The sequence below is a fragment of the Dryas octopetala genome, chromosome 1, assembly GCF_963921425.1.
Source record: "Dryas octopetala chromosome 1, drDryOcto1.1, whole genome shotgun sequence".
In the NCBI taxonomy this organism is placed as follows: domain Eukaryota; kingdom Viridiplantae; phylum Streptophyta; class Magnoliopsida; order Rosales; family Rosaceae; genus Dryas; species Dryas octopetala.
The window spans coordinates 31441571-31463972 of record NC_141366.1 but is presented as its reverse complement, the minus strand read 5'-3'; the positions used below and the strand labels follow the sequence as shown (position 1 = coordinate 31463972).

Here is a 22402-nt window from a genome sequence, read left to right as displayed (position 1 = left end):
CAAGCACATGATCGATTGTGTATTTGGCCATTTATTTTTTGGTCAAGTAATGTTTACAATAGCTTTGCGGCATATAAAAATAGCCTCTTGAGAAGTACATGTGGGTGAAAAGTTTCGGTAGCATAACACTTTTATTTAAGATTAAGTCAATCAAAGAACTTGGATAAAAGTTAACCAAACCTATAAATTTATGGCCAAAAAAAAACAGGCACAATTAATTTAGCTATCTGATAATAATCTATAGTGACGAACAAATTACAATTCAAGTTTAAAACTGACAGAGCCTTACGTAATTCTATCCTGTCGGATACACGTCAGCAATGACCACACCGTTATTATTTATTTGAACAGAAGCTCGCAAAAAGGCTCCGAACAAAAAAAAAAAAAACGACAATATCCCCAGTCCCACCGGTAGCACGTTAATAACGTGACTTCGAATATTTTTTCGGTGCCTTGGGGACCCATGGCCCAACAGAGAAAAAAAAAAAAATGCTAATCACAGATTCTTTTTTTTTTTTTTGGCCAATATGCTAATCACAGATTCAAATCATGAGGTATAGATAGAGTGACCCCATACAATCACATCCAACTGCCTTTGAATCTTTCACTTGTCTATGCTTTTACCTTTGTGCTCTTCTTATCTGGTATCCAACCAAGACAAATTTTATCCCTTTTCTCTTTTGTGGGTTAATTGCAGCAATAATTCTGAACTATTGTCCGTCTTCTACTTTTGTTCTTAAATTAAAATTTGTTTCGAAATAAAATGTCACAAAATAGTTGCCAAATTTTGAACATGTTTTGTCAATTTCAAGAGTAAATGTGGCATTCCATCCCCACCTTCATATCAATCAATCCTTCCTCTTCACCTCTTTTATTCTCATCCAAAGCACCGATGGGATCGAATGATTAAATTCGAAAAATACGATGGTTAGAACAAAACTTCTATTTGTCTTATTATTCCCTAAACTATAAGAAAAATAATATAGATAAAGAGAGAAATCATCACTATTCCATCAATAATAGTCAACAAAAAAAATCCAATTATTACCATCTTAAATTAGGGTTTATATAGAAAAATAAAATCCTAATTTACTTAAGACTCAAATAATAAAAAATCCTGCATTAATTACAATTCTTTAAATTTATTTTACTATTTTTTTTTTAGGTTCATTGATTTTAACTACTAAACTTTAATAATTTTTTGGTTTAGGTACTAAAATTAAATACAATTTTAGATTAGATACTAGTTGAATAGTCAAATCTTATTGAAATTAAAAAGCCTTCAACAATTCTATATTTACTTGTTATGCCATTGTGAAAAGTACAAATCTACCCTTCCCTCATCAACAACATGAATGGTCCGGCCACTGTTTTCTGGCCGACCTCCGGCCACCGTCCTCTGGCATACCTCCGGCCATCGTCTTCCGGCCGACCATCGGCCACCGTCTTCCAGTCGACCTCCAGCGACCGTCCTCTGGCATACCTCCGACCACCGGCCACCGTCTTCCGGCCGACCACCGGCCACCATCTTCCGGTTGACCTCCGGCCAAGCTCTACTCATTACACAAAAAATTAAATTAACATTTAACATGGAGGGGATTCGAACCCCTCTCATTCAAGAGGAATAAAATATCTCTCACCATTACAGTAAGTTAACTACTATGTAAAAGTATTGCTTTAACCTAATTTATACTATACTATTGTATATTTAAAAAAAAATAATAATTAATCCAATTAGTCACAACTAATTTAAAGTTGTGACTATCACAATTAAGTTGTGATTGTCTTTAGATTTAATTGTGACTGATTTAAGATATGACTATCTTACAACTAAATCTAAAGTATGACTGATTTAGTTGTGATCAAATGATATTCATAACTAAAAAATCCCTAAACTCTAACATGAAAACTAAAGACAATGCACCTAAAGCACCGTCAAAATTCATATAACAACCAATTAACAAAATTTGAAGTTGTGAATGGTATTCATAAAAAAATAAGTTTAACATAAAATTTCTACATGTTTAATTAACATAAAAGCTAACATAAAAAGGAAATTTGCATTAAACATATACCCTCTTAAGGAGGAAATTAAACATGTGACTGTTAAACAGAAATAATTTGAAATTCATATCTATCTTTGCTTCTATTTAGAAGATACCATCTTAAATCTAAGTTGTGACTGTTTCGTCACAACTTTAGATTTAGTTGTGACTAACTTTAAGGTAGAAAGGCAGCCTATTCTTAAAGACAACTTCAACCTATTTTTTTTTTTTTATGTACCCTTCAAATAGACGGAGGAACTAGAGTCGAGTGCTGGAAGAAGAGCTCAGTTGTTATAAAAAAAGTCACTGCCGAGTGCTTGGTACCATTAACCAACATCATAACCCAACCTTATATCCCTAAATTAAACAAAAACAAAATCATTAGAAGGACTACTACAATAAGAGAGAAAGTTTTTTTAAGAAATTTGCAACTACATATGCATAAAGAGTCATGCATTTGGCTTCCAATTCACACACAAAGGATTCAAATAGAAAAAATAAAAAATCAAACGGATTAATACAAAACACCGAAAAATAATAAAAAATTAATTGTGATTGTCACAATTTAGTTGTGACTGTTTGGTAGTCACAACTGCATCTGAAATTGTGACTGTCCTACAGTCATAACTAAATCTAAAGTGTGACTGAATTGAAAGAGATAAGTTTAGGTTCTGAAAAGATAGACTCTAATGTCCTAAACTCCAACATGAAAACTATAGAAAGTGCACATAAACCATCCACAAAACTCGTATAACAACCAATTAACAAAATTTAAAGTTGTGACTGAGATTCAGAAAAATAAATTTAACATAAAACACCTTGATGTTTAGCATGAAAACTAACATAAACAGGGGATTTGCATTAACAAATACATTAAATATATACACTTTAAGAAGGAAATTTAACATGTGACTATCAAACAGAAACAACCTGAAATTCATCTTATAAGCTATATCCCAAACTAAGAGTTGTGTGGTTAATTCCATTTGTGTAGTTACTTACAAACAAAAACCAATTCCTAATTCACAAACTTACAAACATCTCTGCAATATGTACAATTGTATAGGATCATACAAATTTCCTAAAAATTGTATCAAGGGAAACAAAATCATAACCAAAATTATACCAATTAAAGAAATTCAGCCATGATCACCTTTAGGCCCTTTGAATAATGATCATCACCTAACATTAACATTAGGTAATTATGTAGTTGCTAAAATCACACTTCTAGTAATGCCTAAAATCATGAATAGAAGCTGTGACTGAGCTCCACAAAAAATTTAAAGCTCTAATGCAGAAACCACAACAATAGAACAATCACAAACATAAAGAGAAATAAAAATCAAATCAAATACAAAACAAGAATTAAAAAGCAAAAACATAGCCAAACCTAAACTCCAAAATTAAACAATATACAAAACTTGAAACAGAAACACACAAATTACTCAAAGAGAACAAAATCCAAAGATCAAACCCTAAGAAAATTAATAAAAGAAAAAACAAAACAAATTCAAATCGCAGTATATGAACAAAACATTTAGATCAAACTCAAGATCAAGATTACCAAACCAACACCAATTCCCCAATCTGACGATCTCCTCCACACCAACACCAAAACCTTGGAGTGAGAGAGAGATAAAGAGAGAGAGAGAGAGAGAGAGAGAGAGAGAGAGAGAGAGAGAGAGAGAGAAAGAGAGAGAGAGAGAGGATTAATACAGATTTGTCTTGGAGTGTTGTTTGGATAACGAGAAAATTTGCAGGAATTGGAAAAATAACTATAATTGGCTAAGAAATTTAAAGAAACTTAAGCATATTACCAGAAATTGAAAGAATTGTTGAGAAACTAGACGAAATTGATGCAGATTGCCAAGATATGGGTTTAGGGATTCATTTGTTAATTTCCACGCTCATATATGATTAGCAGCTGAAATGAAGCCATATATGGGCCAAGGACAAAAAAGGAAAATAAAAGAAGCCCAAAAGAAACATGTCATGCTGAAAAGTAGTTTTGGTACCTAATCTAAAAGGTTTTATGAAAGTTAGTAGCTCATCTAAAAAACTATTGGGTCTTACTGCTTTTCTAAAAGATTATTAGAATTAGGTATTTAATCCTAATTTTTTTTTTTTTTTCAATTCTTTAAATTTATTTTAGAGCAAATTACAATTTAGTATCTCAACTTTACATGTTATTTTAACTTAGTACCCCAATTTTGAAAACTTGCAAAAAAGTACCTCAACTTTTATTTTGTATTAAAATAGTACATCCGTTATTTTTTTGTCAAATAAACCGATATCTGCTGACGTGGCAGGGGTATTTTCATTTTTTCCTTAAATTTAAAAAATAATAATATTTTTAAAAAATTTTGAATAAAAAAATTAAAACTTCTAAAAAAAAAAAAAAAGGAGGGAGATGGGCACTGGCAAGCCCTAAACTCCGGCGACCCATCCCTTCGCGTTGTCAACCTTCTCCCCCCAACTGGACTGCTCTGCTCGCTGATGCCGTGGCTGAGGTTGCGCAAATCTATTGAGCAATCGGAGGCGGTTCATCTCTGGGTATTGAGCAATTGGCGGTGTGTCGACGTTGAGTGAGAAAGATGAGGAGTGAGAGAGAGAGAGAGAGAGAGAGAGAGAGAGAAAGAAAGAAAGAAAGAAAGAGAGGAAGAGAGAGATGTGGCAGAGGAGAGGCCGGTGTAGGGGAAGGGTTGCGACAGCGCGTAGAGAAAGAGGGGCTGCCTGGGGCAGGGCGGGGCAGGGCAGGGCAGGGCAGGGCGGGGCGCGCCGGGTAGGGCGGGGCTTGGTTGGGCAGGGGGGCTGGGTGGGGGGGAGGGAGGTGGGTCGGGGCTGGGTGATAGGGAGGAGGTGGGTTGGGCTTGGGTCAGGGGGAGGGGGTGGGTCGGCACTGGGTTGGGGAATGGAGTGTGCGGGGTGGCACTGAGGTTGGGTGGGGGCGGGAAGGGGAGGGGAAGGGCTGGGGCTGGGGGGTGCGACGGGGCTGGGGCTTGAGGGAGGGGGTGCAACGAGGGCTGGGGGTGGAGGGTGCGACGGCGTTGGGCTTGGGGTGAGGGGTGCGGGCGGGCTGGGGAGGGGGCTGGCTGGGTAGGGGCGGGTTGGCTGGGTGGGGGAGGGCTGGGCTGGGGAGGGGATGGGTGGGGTAGTGGTGGCTGGGTGGGGTAGGAGGAGAGGAGAGGAGAGGAGGGGAGGGGAGGGGAAGGGTTGGGTGGGTCGGGGGTGGTTCTGCGTGGGGAATGGCTGGGGAAAGGGGAAAAGATTTTTTATTTTATGAATTTTTTTTATTTTATGAAATTTTAAGAAATTTTTTTATTCAATTTTTTACAAGTTTTCAAAGTTGGGGTACTAAGTTGAAACAACATGTAAAGTTGAGGTACTAAATTGTAATTTGTTCTTTATTTTACTATTTTTTAATAGTGATATATTAAAAAGATGCTTTTGCCCTCACAAATTGGTCACATAACCAATTTTAAACATCGATTATGACACATTAATTGAAATACTTTGAATGTCGCATCTTCAATAGATCAAAATAAAAGATAAAAGTTGAGGCTTTTTGCAAAAATTTTCCCAAAAACAAAAAGTGTGGACATTCTTCCGTATGTATACACGTATGAGTGTGGTTGAATTAGTTTATCATTCACAACCAGCACTAGTGTCACCATCACCTGCCATATACTGTGCTCATAATTAAGCTGAAATATCAGAGAACCATTTAGGTTGTTCTTTCCATGAAAGATCACACCGACCAAGACGTACAAGTTCTTTTTAAATATTGATGATCAATCATATATAGTCATCAGTTGTATGCAGAACAGCTTTTACAAAAACATTCATCACCTTCTCCATTTTTCCCAGCTAACAGGGTATTTCTCTCTTTTCTCATTTTACTGGTTTCATTTATAGCCTGGCCGTCTCTCTCTACATCTCTTTCCGCATGTTTGGTAACTTTTTACCCTTTTTTTCTTCAAGGGAGATGCCATGTTGGAGAGAAAGGGGGGCTTGATCATGAGACTGCCATTTCGACCATAATCTCTTTTCTAATTTTCGGTAAGCTACTCATCACAAGCATTTCAGTGGATGTATATATATATATATATATATATATATATATAACTCGAACCTCTAGATATAACATATATGGATCGTTCCCAGATGACCAAATATTATAAGTTTGCTATGAACAAATATTCTGATTTGTTTTATAAACATGTTATTTTAGGTCATCCGGTAGATATGACTCTGATTCACAAATATATTAGATATATTAATTTCCTTCGATCCTTTTCAGGATTTGAAGTCCATCAGGTCCATCTGCAAACATTCGATTAATAATGCGATTCTCATAAAATCCTTCTAATAATTAACAGGGTGATTTGGATTTTAACCCGTTTGATTTATATTTTATAAAGTCTAACACCATCCATATTTTTTTAATAGATAAAACCCAAATTTAAAAATCTAGTCCACATAGGATATCAATTAGACATCAGAGTTTCATTATTTACCAATTGTGCCATTTTCCAATTTTACGTTGCATACTATAGTTTTCCCTCTCAATCAGATCCCATAAATTTAGGGATTCATTTATTAGTGTCTGAAAGTAAACCTCTCTCTATGACATTATTAATTAACAGAGCATTTACTCTATGTCTTAAAGGTCTTATTAAGAATGATAATCAGGTGCCGTGATTATTTTCGTTTAGGCATTACAAACGGGCAGTGTAGGTGATTTGGGAAGTTCAACGTTACTGTCAACCACAAACTTGATGCACCATAATCACAGTTGAAGATTCGAATTCACAGGAGCACCAAAAAATTAAGTAATATATCTCAGGTATGCAGCACCATAATCATTGGTTTGTGATACTTGGCTTTGAATCAACTATAATGTTTGGTGTGGTTTTCATAAACTTGATGACAACAACTATATGACTTACAGTCCTTATTATATTCATCTGTTTATGTGTTTTTAATAATTATTTTATTTCTGGTTCTTTGTATTTTTTTTGGCGCCTATTAGTTGTTCGAGGTTTAATTTTCCTAAATTGATATGTATGATTTTTAAAACTTTTGATTTAGGACCCATTAGCTATCCTTTAGTCCTTAGTACCTACAGCAGTCGTGTTGAGGCTGGGTTCATTCACTTTTTGAGTTGGTTAAATGTTTGACTTCATCAATCATTTTTGGCTATATAAATATAAATATAAATATATATATAGATGAGCGTTCTAGAACTAACTAGTTAGTAAGATAATACGACATTAACTATCATTTTTAGCCTACTACACAATATAATTTCATAATAAAAACCATGTATTTTTTAGATTCTCATTCAAAGATCATTTTTGCGAAAAATCAACAAAATTAGAAATCATTTAGTCAACTATTAGCAAGCTAATTGTGCTCATGTAAATGGATGAACATAAGTTTTTCAATAAAACATGAAATGATTGTAATAATAATCAAATGACTAAATGATTTCTGATTTGGTTGATTTTTTGCAAGGTTGATCTTGAATGAAGACTTAAAATATGAACGGTTTGGATTATGAGATTATATTGTATAGTGGGCCCAAAAAAGTGGTTAGCATCATATTATTTTACTAACTTGTTAGCTCTAGAGCATTTTTGTATATATATATATATATATATTTAGAACCTACAATTTGTTTAGTTCTTTATTTCAAATTGTTTTAGGTTCCTTATTTCAAATTTGGATATAGGTGCTTTTTTCAAGTGGATGTAGGTAGGTACTTTGACATTGTAGGTTCCTAACTTATTTCAAATATGGTTGTAGGTGCTTTGTTAATTAGAAAATCAGTGTAGGTTCTTTATATACTTCAAATTTGGTTTAATTATAAAATTGGATGATATATATATAAAAATCCAAAACAATCAACTATGGAAAGGCCAATGAGAAGGGATTTGGAGGAAGCAAAACAGGAGATTTTCATGCTTGAAATCAGTCCAACGCATAAAGGAATTGACTAACGAGTATTAAAGGACCCAAAATTGATGGAGCAAAACAGCTGTTAAAAAAAGTTAAAGTCAAACACTACGTACATAACACCGCCAGACATGAGGAAAGGGCAAAAGAGTCATTAACAGAATCTTAAATTTGTAAAATGCTGACTGGGAAATTTAAATATGGAAAATGGATGAGTTGCCGGCTAGTTGAAGGGGTTAATCCTTGAGCAAAAAAAGACATGGGTTTAAGTTAGAAAATAATAAGTTTTCAAGGGGATTTTTGGAATTATCTATAATTAAGATCATAATATATATATATATATATATATGCACAAACAGAAATGTTCATCCGCTCAGCATAGAGATCTAAGATCTATATACTCAATCACCTTTGGATGAAATCTAAAAACTTCAATTATTTATCTTTTATCGTCTGACAAAGACTGTAGTTTTTTTTTTTTTTTTTTTTTTTCTTCAAAGACTGTGGTTACTCAATAGCTTTTTAAACTATGGGATGCCTTATTGGCACTCCAAAACAGTAATCATACTTCTCTCATTGTCTTTTAATTCTTTAACCTCTTTTTATTAACTCAATACCAAATTGTCCTCTAGAATTTTTTAGCTTCATCTATTTCTTCCTCCCTCAATATTTTTCAACCTTTTAGCTTCATTTGGTGACCTTTCTCCTCTGACTCTCTACAAATGTTGTCATTATCCTTTACTACATGTCTTGCACAAGCCACTATTTTGTTTTTCTTTTCAAAATTGGAAGAATGTTCATCTATTTCTTTACCCACCCTGAGAACTTTGGTTGGTGTTTCACTAGCTTATTGAATTATGGATTATTTTCCTTTTTATTTGCTTTTTTTGGGGGACTAGCTGTTGCAACTGCGGTTTTCCTTTTGCTCAAAGCTCTCCCCCAATACGTACCCTTGTTTTTTATTTTTTATTTTATTAATTTACAGAACCCTTGCTATGGCAATGGATTTGAACTCTATTTTATTTTTCCGTAAATTTGTTTTGTTGATGATGGTGATGCTTGGAATTATTGATGTTGGTGTACGATTCTAAATGCAGAATTTGAAAGACACATGTGTTTGGTGTATTTAAAAATTATATATCTTTGATAGTCAGATTTTATTTTTTTAATCTAGGGTAGTCATGTTAGGCCTTCTACAATGCAGTCTGAATCTGATCCCCAAACCCATTTTTTGGATATAAATTGGATATAATCCAGCCAGAATGTGATCTTCATAGTTAATTTTTTGAGACCCAAAAGCTATTCCCAATTGTGGGTATAGACTATACCCAAAACCAAATTAAATGGCTGGCCCACCAACAAATAAATGAGTTAAATATTAATATCCCTATATTTGGGCCTCAACACCATTGTGTTGGTGATCCCCAAAATTTATATTTTTACACTTTTTGATATACAAAATTGATTTGGGTATTGGGTATTTAGGGATCACCATTATAGACGGCCTTATCTATGCTTTATCGATCTTTTTCACTTTATTTCCTTGATTGTTTCTAATTAATAGTTAAAAAAACAGAATTGAAAATACTAGATTTTTGTTTACTAACCATTTAAACAAAATTGAAAATAAAACCTTAATTGCACTATTTGAAAATAAAACAGAATTGAAAATTGAATCGGCCCTTAAAGCATGTTTTAGTATTCACTTTTTACAGTGCGTCAACCTATTTGATAAAATGTAAATTAATAGGGTTAATTATACAATGAAAGCTATACATGATCAATTTTTTCTTTTTATTAATCAACTAGTGAATTCACTAAATCAAATCATCATTGGCACTAAAAATGAACCTTTAAAATATTAATTAACTGTATAAAAGATGATTCTTAAGAAAATACTATAAATGAATAATCAGTAACTGCTTAGTGCAATTTTTTTTTTTTGGGTTTATTTAAGAAATGATATTTTTATTGGTGGTTGTTGGTGTTTACTATTTTATCCTTTTTTTTTTTTTTTTTTTATGAAACGTGACAGATACAATACAAACAACGTGGGCATGGGGACGCTAGTAGATATCATGATTCAGGTCGTAACAGATCAAATATGTACGACTATAGCGAACGAAGCAGAATTTGCCATGAATTTTAGAAGTCAGTTTGAGCAGATGAAGAAAGGGCTTGACACTATGAAAGCCTTACTTGCCGACACAGAGACTCTTAAGCGTGAATATGAAAGGATCCGGGTAGCCTTGAGTCAACTAAGGGAAGTGATTTATGAAGCTGACAATGTATTGACTGATTGTCTGGTTAGAGATGAATACAGGAGAAATTGGTGCTTATCGTTGCTTCATGATCCATTTTTCTGGCGTCGGATGAGCAAGAAGTTGACAAAAATTAATTCTGAAATGGAGAAGATAGAGAGAACCTTGGACCAACATTTGAAGCCAAGAGAATCTGTAGGTGGAAGCCATGGCGCTGAAGATATGGAATTTAAGTCACAGGATTGCGGGCCATCTGTGACGTATGGATTGGAAAAAGAAATAAAAGAGTTAAAAGAGTGGATACATGGGAGTACCAAGGGGGAACTTGACTGTTTTGGCATTGTGGGGATGGGGGGATTGGGCAAAACCACCATTGCTCAGAAAATCTTTCAAGATGAAGATGTGGTTCGTAAATTCGACAAGATGATTTGGGTGTGTGTTTCACAGAATTTCAATCGTAAGCGGATTATGAAGCGCATGCTGGAAGGAGCAGGAAAAACTGTCTTGGAATCTGATATTCATCACATGTTGAGCAGTCTTAAACAAGTACTTGAAGATGAAAACTATCTTATTGTCATGGACGATGTGTGGCGTGACGTTGAATTATGGTCTTGGTGGAATGACCTTTGTGACAAGCTACCAAAAAAAGTTGGTAAGACGAGCTGCATCATAATTACTACTAGGGATGAAGAGGTTGCAAAACAAATGGTTCTTGAAAGCTCAAAAATTCACCAGCCCCGTCCTCTGAATAAACAGGACAGTTGGTGTTTATTCAGTGAATATGCATTTAAAATAACCAAGGGAAAATGCCAGAATAAGGAGCTTCAAGATGAAGCAAATAAAATCTTGAAGAAATGTGGTGGACTTCCACTCGCAATCAAGACAATTGGAGGGCTATTGGCAAAGAAGAATAATTCTCTTTTTGAGTGGAGGAAAACTTCAGAAAGATTTCATGAAATGACAATTGAAGGAAAAACCGAATTTGAATCAGTTATGTGTTCTCTGCAATTGAGCTATGATGAACTTCCAAACACCCGTCTAAAGCAATGCCTATTGTGTGTCTCCATTTATCCCGAAGACTTTGAGATACCCGCAGAGCAGCTAATTTACTGGTGGATTGCAGAGGGCATCATCCAGAATAATCCCAAGTATGGCTCCAAGACAGCAATAGAGTTGGGCTATGAATGTTTGTCAGAACTTGTCAACAGATGCCTTGTGGAAGTTGTGGAGCGGCGAGGCTATGATGGCAGAGTCTACAAGTGCAAGATACATGATATGGTCCGACAATTGATTATCAAGATTGCGGAGGAGGAGGCATTTTGCAGCTTCAATCCACAAGGCATACAGATACAGAGAGAAGATTCAAGGTGGTTATGTTTCACTGATCATGAAATGGAGACTGAGGCTTATCATGATGATAAGCCATCGATGATCAAAACCAATCCAAGGTTGAGGGTCTTGTTCCTCATGTCAAGCTCTCCAATTAACTTCTGCAAGAATTTTGAATTGCTGCAATCCTTGAGGGTGTTGGACTTGTCTTACTCTAAGTTAGATGTTGAAGATAGCGCCACCGCCTCTTCAGGTATTTATCTTCCTCTCTAGCTCTCTCTCATTCTTAATATATACAACGCTATTTACTTCAAATTCAATATATTTATATAATTTGTTGAACAGAAATTTGTGTAGACGATCTCTTCCGCTGGATCAGTTGTCTAAAACGCCTAGCATGTCTAAACCTAAGTAGAATTCTGAACCTTCGAGAAGTGCCATCTTCAATTGAAAAACTCCTTAACCTCCAACTTTTGGTATTGAACGGATGCCACAATTTAGTCAAAATACATCAATCAATCACAAGTTTGAAGAGGCTTATTGTCTTAGACCTTGGAACATGTCCCAGCCTGGAGTACCTACCTAAGGGACTAGGGAGGCTCTCTAATCTTCAAGAACTCTCGGGATTCAGGATGGTGAGTAAGGCTAAAACAAGAACTTGTGCCCTTCTTGAGCTTGGAAAACTGAAGCAGCTTAGAGTTCTTCGAATTATAATAAGTGATGCTACTGGTACCGGTCAAGTCTCCAAAAATATTGAAATGGGCATCCTAACAAGTCTCACGAACCTCAAGGTTCTAGCAATTGATGCTGATGAATGCAAGAAAAAAGAAACTTTGGAAATGTTAGGTGGGCTGCCTCCAAATCTAGAGGAGCTGTATCTTAGGAATTACTATTCTAAAACAATGCCCAATTGGTTTACTTCTACAAAGCTTCGTAGATTGCATTATCTTTGTGTTGAGAATTGCAACATTGTCAAACTGATCCTTTCTCACTGCACTTGGAGTATTGAGGGTTTGTGTTTGAAGTTGTTAAATATGTTAGAGGAAGACTGGCACGACATGATGCTTATGCCTGCACTACGCTACATGGAGATTCGCAATTGTTCCGAATTGAAAAATATTCCCCACACTGTTCGCGAGACAGGGGTTTGGAGAAAATAGAAGCACGCTTGATCGTGGTAGCGATCAATGAAAGCCAGAAAATCACTATCTCCATGGAAGCCTTTGATCATTGGTGAGTTGAAAAGTATTGTATGTCTATTTAATTTCTAGGCTTTGAACTTTGTGTTATGTATATTTTGGTGCTGTTAAATAATTCCTTGGATGCAATTTCTTTCATTTTTATTTGTTTTGTTTTTGGATTGTGATGCAATATTTAGCTTCTGATTGATATAGTTCTGTATAATTCAAAGGTGTGAGATACAAATAATAATATATGTCCGTGGTTGTACATTGTTCTACTTCTATGCAAGGCCATTGGAATAGAACTCATAGGTAATAGATTAGAATGTTTTTTATAATATAAAAGCTCATGTGCATGAGGTCAGCCATGACCATTAAAGGTAAATCAAAAGTTGGAAAAGGATCTACATGGTCCATGGTGACCTCTAGCCTTAATTTGATATTGATAGGAATATTTGCCATCACTCTGTTATGCTCAAAAGGGGTTGAGCAGCTACATCAACTTGGGTGAATTGAGTTTGGCAGATCACCCAAAACTGTAAACATCAGTTTAACTCGTTACGTTTCCTTGAACATACTCTAGGCGCCATATATCCTCGATCTGTGTCAACAAAAAATAATTTGTAAGCATAATCTATTTAATAGTTACTTCTTTTCCCTTGCATATTGAATGGATTCAAGAGCTAACTTATGGTGAAAACAAGATGAAGCAGAGAAGGAGTATGTGATGTGTTCCATTGTGCGCACCTCTGATCTTTCAAAATAAAGCCGTTTAGAACCTTTTTTTTTTTAATTGCATAACAAAGAACTGTTTAATTAGAAAGTATGTTTTTGGCCAAATACTGTTTAGAAAGTTTAGAGCGGTATACTTATTACTTACTGCGAAACTTTATTTTTGATGGCCATAACTTCATTCTCCTCAATATAAACACTTGCCAATCCAAAATCTAATATCTTAGCCTGACGATTTAATATTTGTATGAACAATCTTTAGTCTAGGATGCTTCAAAATTATTAATCTTTTGTTGAAGAATTGTACTAGTTAATTGATCTTCAATTCGTTTGAATTTGATTTCTTCTTTTAAATAACTTTTGTTTATTCTCCTGACTAATTAGACTAATGATTTTTGAAATGCATGTAATTCGTTAACTTCTGATTGGGATAGAAATTTAAATTTTATTTTTTCACCCATAGGATAAGCAAGAAATAAAATTTCGGGTTTCGAAGAAATTTTGATGGAAATTTTGATGGAAATTTTGACGGAAATTTCGAAGATTTTTAAATTTCGACAAAAATTCGACGGAAACGCCGGAAATTACTATCAAAATACTGAAATTTTGAATGAAACTTTACCATATGTTTATTTAACATATTATCTACTACATTGATAAAAAACATTGAAAAAATCAAGTTATATAATAGGTTTCATGTGATATGTGATGAATATAATGCGCGCTGGAGGCAAATACTGTTAAACAAATGCTTCACTAATTAATAATTACTTCAATAATACCTCAATTTTATTTTTACTACAATATTGCCACATGAGTTACAAAAGTAATCAATACCACATCGAGTTTCTAGGAGGTTCAAAATTTTCGCTGTCTTCAGTATCATCATGTCTAGAGTAAGTGTAATGCAAAGAATAATCATCCCAAGATACTTCTCCAGCATAATTTTCCATGTAATTGCCAACATGCCAACCATATGGATCAGGAACCTGTTGTGGTTGAATTTGCCCATAAGCATACTCATTTGAAGAGTTTGTCTCTTGTTGTGCCAATGAGTTACTATCAGACTCAACCAAGTAATGCAGATGTGGTGGGTAGAATATTGGAGGGTTTTGCCCATAATTGTAATTGTCACTTCCTACCCCCATAGAGCCAAAAGTGGTGGATAATGAATTCTCTTCTTCTTGTGCCAAAATCTCATGACCTCTTTGTCTGCGACTATAGTCTTTTCCTATGGCACCAATTCCTGGTCCGGTACCCCTACTCCCATGATCCTCATCTTGTGTTGCATGTGTGTAGTTTGCTTCGACAGAAAATGGGCTCATATACTCTTGAGAATGTCCAGTGACATCTTCATTTTCACCACCACCACCACCACCACCACCACTACCTCTACCTCCACTGTTGGTAGGAGTGCCCGATCTTGTGCTAGAGTTGCCTGATCGAGAAGGATTAGTGGGAACTGGCTCAGTACGATGTGTCGACCTTGGTTGCATAAGTTCATTGAAACTTGCAGTAGGGTTCACCTCCACATTTAGAACTCTGTCCACATTGATACCTTCCTGGCATGCTTGAGCTGCAATATCAGGGTCTGGATTGCCTGCATCATCATCTAAATGAAGGGGCCTAATCCACTGATAAAGCTGGTTTTCCTCCACATCATCATCCCCTATAGCAGCATCATATATATCCAGCGGATCATATTCATCGACGCAATCCTCCTTTGCTTTCTTGTCTCGAAGTGCAAGCCTCATATTATAGTAGTAATGCACCATCTTTTCTAACCTACTATATGAGAGCCTGTTTCGTTGTTTGGTGTGTATGAGTGCGAAAATGCTCCAGTTTCTTTCATAAGCTGATGATGACGCCGTTTGTGATAAAACTTTGATGGCTAACTTCCTTACAGTAGGCGCATCACTCCCATACATGATCCACCATTCACCTGAAATGAAAAATTTGTTTGTGTAAGTGTAACTATAAAAATAAATAATTAAGTTAATCTAACTAATACAAGTACGATGTATACTCACTAGGAGACATTCGTGATCTAGCGGCCTTTGCAGCTCGCTCTCCGAACATTTTCCGGGCATCTTTAAAATATGTTAACTAGATACAAATACAATACAAATTATACAATATCAATCAAATATATAATTTAAGATAATCAAATTCTATAAAGTATTAATATTTTTCGTAAGGATTCTTATGGGCCTTATGGCAAATTATTTTTGCCTCATTTTCAAATTGGCCAACTTCTGGTGAATAGGGATCCAATTTGGAGAATACGTTGTGCACAGCCCGAATAAGTTCACCATCATTTCCAACGCCAGGTCTATATTGATAGCGAGGATTCAAATAATAGGCTGCAATCATGCATCAAGTAAATATAGAAATACATAATTAGTAATTTAGTTCATTAATTGAAAGCTAAATCAATTTAAAAAAATGCGGAACCAAAATAACAAATAAATTATTGGGTTACCTGCTGCGTGCAAATCGTGTTGTAACGTTTTAAACCATCGATCGTTGATGATTTTTATTACCCACCGTGCACCCTGTTTTTTTTCTAGCTCTTCCTTCACGACACGCATCAACTCATAAATTGATCCCATTGTAGAATACACTTCTATGTCAACAATACGTAAAACTACGTAGAGAGGTTCAAATAGACCGCACACCTTATGCACTTGTTGCCAAAAAGAGTGATCAAGAACTATATTTTCAACCGTGATGCCTGCATCTGAACGTCGGAAATTGCTACGACCCCAATCATCACTGGTGAACAATTGCTTCAGCCCCATCATCTTACCATACAAACTATCCAATGCAATATAGTTTGTAGCAAATCGGGTGGCACCAGGACGAACAATATCTCCCTTCGTGATCTCTCGCATCTTTGCCAACAACCAGTTATGGTTGTAAATATAATTCGTGATCATTCTGGCTTTTTTAATCACATTAGCAACCTACTCTTTCTTCCCCATCTCTTCAAACATTAGATCAATGCAATGTGCTGCACACGACGTCCAGTACACATTGTATTTGTTCATTAACTTCTTATCTGCTTTGACAAATGCGGAACCATTGTCGGTCACAACTTGAACAACATTCTCCTCTTCAATCTCCGTGATTACATCCTTTAGTAGCCCATAAATATATTTATGATCCTTTATGCAATCTGAAGAATCAACGGACTTAAGGAATACCGACTTCCCTCTTGAGTAGGCCATGAAGTTTATGATAAACAGTTTGGTTGGACTTGTCCAACCATCACACATGATTGTGAAACCATAAGTTGCCCAATCAGTCTTCAATTTGTTAACATGCTCTTGCATTTCTTGAAGCTCCTGGTCCAAAAATCCGGTGCGTATCTGATAGGGTGTTGGAGGTTCCACTCCTACCCCTGCCTGTTGACATCCTATCACCAAATTTTTGAAATGATGAGATTCTGCTTTTGAAGGAGGAACATTTTCATATATGAAGAACTTGCTGATCAAGCGTTGCATCCCATCTTTGATTGACTATCCGGAAAAGAGATTTTTAACACTATTTTGGCGTGCTTGAGCTGCCTTGTACAAGCTTGGTGCCACTGGAGGTGTTGGTCGTGATTCCCTAATGCTTGATGCTCTTTGCATCTGTGCACCACTACTAGACCCAGAACCTTGTCCCCTATTTGGGACTTTATGTGAGTGTTCCCTCTCCCATTCTGCTGCTCTAGAGGCTCGAAGTTCAGCTCGAAATTCTCTTCGCTCTTGAGGCCTCATATCATCATTATGATCTTCATCATCATCTTCTTCATCATCATCACTCAGCTCAATCTGACCTTGTCCTCGAAGCTCTTCTCTAGCTCTTCTATCCTTTGTATTTTTTTGCTCTTTTGGTGTTGTTTGTGTTGCATCTCTGCAATGATGAATTGTCTCACTTCTGGTGGGACACTATTGCATCGTTGCACATTGTGTCCAGGATCCAAATCACTAAGGTGGTATTTTAATCGTGTCACTTCAGCACCCTTCATTACAAGGCCACAATATTTGCATGTTGAACCTTGTCTGCTACCCGGTAATGGATCGGCATGATCCTAAGCTGGATCACGTGATTTCCCTCCACTAGCCATTGAATCCTAAACTCCTAATAACAAAAAGACATACACAATAACACAATAACAATAACAATTAAATTTCATATTAATATCATATCAGTATATCACCAAGAAATTAATATCATATTAGTTATTAACTTATTACTAATTAGTAATTTCATATCATATTCATATTATTAATTGACAATTTCATATTTCCATATTACTAATTTGTAATTTCATATCATATCACCAATTTTATTTCCATATTACTAATTTCATATTAAGAGCGAAATACACCATTGGTCCACTTACTATTGCGGTTTTCCCATGTTAGTCCACAAACTAATTTTTGTTTCATGTTGGTCCACGAATTAATTAAAATGCCTTAAGTTGGTCCGATCCGTCAAATATGTGTCAACGTCCGTCAAAAACAGATCACGTGATGTACACGTGGGTTTTTTGGAAGGCAAATAAGGGTTTTCACACCATAATTGCATCCTCCTTTATTATTATTTTTTCTTCTTTCTCTCCTCTCTCCCTGACTCTCTCTCTCTTTCCACAACCTCTACCTTCGCCGTTTCTGAGCCGATCCAGCCAGGCGACGTCGAGCCGACGGTGAGAGAACCCTCTCTCCAGTCCCTCTTTTCTGGTTGGGTTGGTTTGCCCGAAACCCACCACAGTAGCCCATCAAAGAAGTCAACCCGATCGGCTTCTCCGGTGACTTCATCGTTTTCGGCAGCTTTAGGACCTTCCACCGCCCTTATCTTTTTCGTCTCAACATGGTGAGTGTGATGGTGACCTCCAATTGCCAAGCCGACACTCGACGACGGCAAATCGACCAGGGAAAGGCCATCGGCTTCCTCCTCTTTTTCTGGCGAAACTAGCGGCGATCTCGAGCCATCAATGGTATAATCTCACTCCTCTTAACCTCATCTTGCTTTTGGGTGGATTAATGAGTGAATTAAGTTGCAGACAAAAAGGATAGATAGATGTGTGAGGAAAGAGATGTGCAGAGGTTGTGGAGAGAGAGAAAGAGTCGGGGAGATAAATGTCTCAAAGAGCTTACCAAAGGAATTCCCTCTGTGTTAGGATGCTTAAGCTTTCTTAAAGAGCTTACCAGCTAATTGATAAGGAATCTTGCCCTGTTAGTGCTTGGTATCAAAACCAGTGAGTCCACTTGATCCAAGCCCCTGCATTCAACCTCTAGGTTCCCATTCTGCTGAGTTTTTTTAATTTGGATTTTGGTTATTTTATTTTTTTATATTTTTGTGAAAAACCTGGTATAGTGTGAAAACCCTTATTTGCCCTCCAAAAAACCCACGTGTACATCACATAATTTATTTTTGATGGACGTTGACACATATTTGACGGATTGGATCAACTTGGGGCATTTTGATTAATTCGTGGACCAACATGGGACAAAAATTAATTTGTGGACTAATATGAGAAAACCACAATAATAAGTGGACCAATGATGCATTTTGCTCTTCATATTAATTATTAATTTATTACCAACTCCATATTAATTTCACTAATTTTAAATTACCAATTCGGCAATTCCATACATGATACATATTAGATGCTATTAACAAATCATACCAATTCCAATTCCATATCATATCACCACTTTCAACTTCCATATCAATATTTATATATCATACAAATTACACAAATCATACAAATCAAAATCAACCTAAAATTATACAATCAATTCCAAAATTATACGATTAAAGATTCAAAATTAACCCAAAATCATATAATTATACAAATCAAAATCAACCCAAAATTATACAATTAATTCCAAATCTATATAAATCAACCCAAGATCAATATAATTTAACTTGGTACCTCGAGACATTTTAATTTTTTATACCTTTTATGCATATTAAATTGTACTTAATGACATCTCAAGTCATGTCTTGACGCTTCTAAATTAGTTAGTATTAACAAACTTAAATCGAAGTGACAGGTGTGTGTTCCTCGGGAGAACTGAGGTTCTCCTATTAGCAAACGAGTCTTGGAGCTCATAGTTTATGCTGAATGGTTGTCCTGTTATTTTATGTACTATTTTTGTATCAATTTTTGATGTTAAGACCAAGGAGGAAAATTTTGACTCGCCGAAATTTTCGTTTTTTGGTGAGGGAGAAATTTTATAACAATACTAAAATATTTTCGTCGAAATTTCAAAAATTTTGGCGAAATTTCCATAATTTCGCCGAAATTCCCAAAATTTCAGCTAAAATATCGACTTAGGGGTGAAAGAGGAACGGCGAGAGAGAGAGAGAGAGAGATGAAGTTAGGGGCGAAGGTCAAGTGGGGTTTTTGTGGTGGTGACTATAGAGTTGAAGACCTTCTTGGCATCTGAGAGGTTTGGGGAGTTTAACGGGTTTCTAAAGGTTGGTTGTTGTTGTTGGGTTTTCTCGGAAAGTTGGGGTGGGGTTTTCTTGGGAAAGTGACGGGGTTTATCAGATGGAGATGGAGACTCTTGTGGGACTAAAGAAGTTGGTTTTCTGATGAGCGGTTGAAACTGATGAGTGCAGTGATGGTGGAACCTTTCCCATTTCCTCTTCTTCGTTGGTGGTAGCTCTCTGTGTTGCTGCAAGTGTTAGAGTTTTTGCAGTGTTTCAGATTGGTAATTTCAGAATTGGGAATTGTGGGGTTGAAATGGCCATGATGGCCTAGTAAGCTAGTAGGTTTGGTTCTTGATGGCTTGGGCAATATCTTGGGCCCAGGTATGCATGGCCCAAAATAAAAGGTGTCTTTTTTGTGGTGGGAATAAAGGAGGAAAATTTAGTGCCTCAACTTATGTTTAAATATCCTTTGGTCAAAAAAAAAATATATCCCTTAAAAAGATAAGTAAATGATTATAAAACCCAAATTTGGGCTCTTTATACCTTTAAGACCCTGTGCTTTTTTCTTGTTTTGAAGGAGGTCCAATAACACCTAATCCGGTCCACATTTTAACGTTCCTTTCTTCTCCGTCTTGTTTTCTCCGTCTCTCTCTCTGACCTCACTCTGTCTCACCTCGTTGGCTCATAGCTTGTTGTTGAATAGCTGTGCCGATGCCCTGGAAGATTTGCTCGCAGAGCTTCTTCGCGCTGGCGAAGCTGGTCCTGATGCAGGCCTTGGGAATCGAATCGTTTTCGGCGAAGTAGGCTTCGAATCGTCGATGGCGTCGATGGGGTTGGTGGTGGACTGGTCATCGAGCACGGTATCCAGGTATCCATATCTCTCTCTCTCCATAGCTTCGATTCTCTATTTCTGTTGTTGATTTACTCGTTTTGATCTGTGATTCAATTTTGCCTTGATCAATTTCAATTAGATCTGCATCTTGTGCTAAAAATAGGTTTATGGAGGCCATTTCCTTTCAAACTCTGGCCAGGTACTCTCTCACTTAAGATCACTACCCCTAATGTTGTTGTCCTTGTTATTGACATGGGCTATAGATTTCGATTAGTGCTTACAGGAAAAACTTGAAATAAGTAATAGTCCATAAGGGCCAGATAACTAGTCTTCTCAAAGGTTTGATATTTGGAAACCGTAGCTTCCATTTTCAGTATACCAAGATCTAGGGTTTTGGAATTCACTTTATCAACTAATTAAATCTTGTTTCTATCATTCTTCTACTATTATTTGAAGCAGTTACGCATCCTAATAGGTATTTGGCGATTGCAACCAGTGGAGGCTTGAATCAACAAAGAACTAGCGTACCTTTCTTTACTTTTGTTTCTCTTCTGCAGTATTCTAATCATAATTAGTTCATTGATGTTTTTCTTAGCATGTTGGAGAAGATGTTGGATTCCAGCCAAACTCCAATTCTTAAATTGATGGCATAAGTGAGAGGGTGAAAACGTTAGGCAGTATAATGTAGAGGAAGAGTTTGCCTGGTGTTGATTAAGATATTGATGCTTGGATGTATGAATTTCTAATCATTTTTCTTTCCTTGCATTGGTGAGAACTCTGAAGACACAATGCTTTTATCTTATTTGTTGATATCCATGGTTTCTATATCTGATATTATAATTAGTGACAGGTCGGTTGGCTTTGATTCAGTTGATTTTTCATTGGAATTAGTTTAGCTGCCTCTTATATTAGGGATCCAGTGAATATATTTTCGGTAATTATCTTGTGCCCTACAATGATCATACTTCTATCTCGTCACATTTGTGCTCCTTGGTTACAGAGTTTTGGTATAAATTTTTTACTTCTGGTGTGGAGCTTATTGCACCTTTACCTTTCGCAGATTACAGATTCCGTTGTTGTTGCTAGTCTTCTTGTTCCCAAGTTGGACCAGAAGTCTTTCTGGAAGGATGTGAGGTATATATGTATGCTACCCTCTTATTTGCACTATGGATTTTCGAATTACATTAACCTGTTCAGATGTTATAAGTGTGAACATATAAATGCCTTTACTTGTTAAAAGTTTATATGACAAATCTATTGCTTTTCTTGTGCAGTAACTTTTCAGATCTTTGATGTATATTGGTTTATATCATTTCTGTCAAAAGATGTTAAAATTGTCAAGCAATAGCTTATCATTGACAACCTCAAGTCACTGTCTTGTTTAACTCCTTAGACACCTGAGGTTGTTCTATTAATACTGGAATGTATGCAGCATTCTAATTCATCTGATAAACTGTTCTATATCTATATGTGCTAATTCATCTTATAATTGTTACTGCTTGTCGGTAACAATATGTAAGTGAGGTTATGATTGTTACTAACAAGCAGTAGCAATATGTAAGTGGGGCTATGACTGTTTTTGACAAGCATATAGAACATGTTACTTGTATTATCTGTTTTTGATAGTGACAA

General features: G+C 36.0%; 1 protein-coding gene across 2 annotated transcripts; it reads left to right on the top strand.

The window, feature by feature from the left end:
• The first annotated feature begins 5723 nt into the window (after positions 1 to 5723).
• On the top strand, positions 5724 to 13044 carry LOC147299766 (disease resistance RPP13-like protein 4). Of its 2 annotated transcripts, XM_086233794.1 has the most exons (5): positions 5724 to 5920; positions 6027 to 6104; positions 6761 to 6891; positions 10039 to 11846; positions 11939 to 13044. In XM_086233794.1, the coding sequence occupies exons 4-5, from the start codon at positions 10061 to 10063 to the stop codon at positions 12751 to 12753; spliced, it is 2601 nt and encodes an 866-aa protein (XP_086089920.1). In that variant the 5' UTR covers positions 5724 to 5920; positions 6027 to 6104; positions 6761 to 6891; positions 10039 to 10060; the 3' UTR covers positions 12754 to 13044. The 2 variants fall into 2 exon arrangements, with proteins under 2 accessions (XP_086089920.1, XP_086090557.1); XM_086234431.1 differs by lacking the exon at positions 6761 to 6891.
• The last annotated feature ends 9358 nt before the right edge of the window (positions 13045 to 22402 follow it).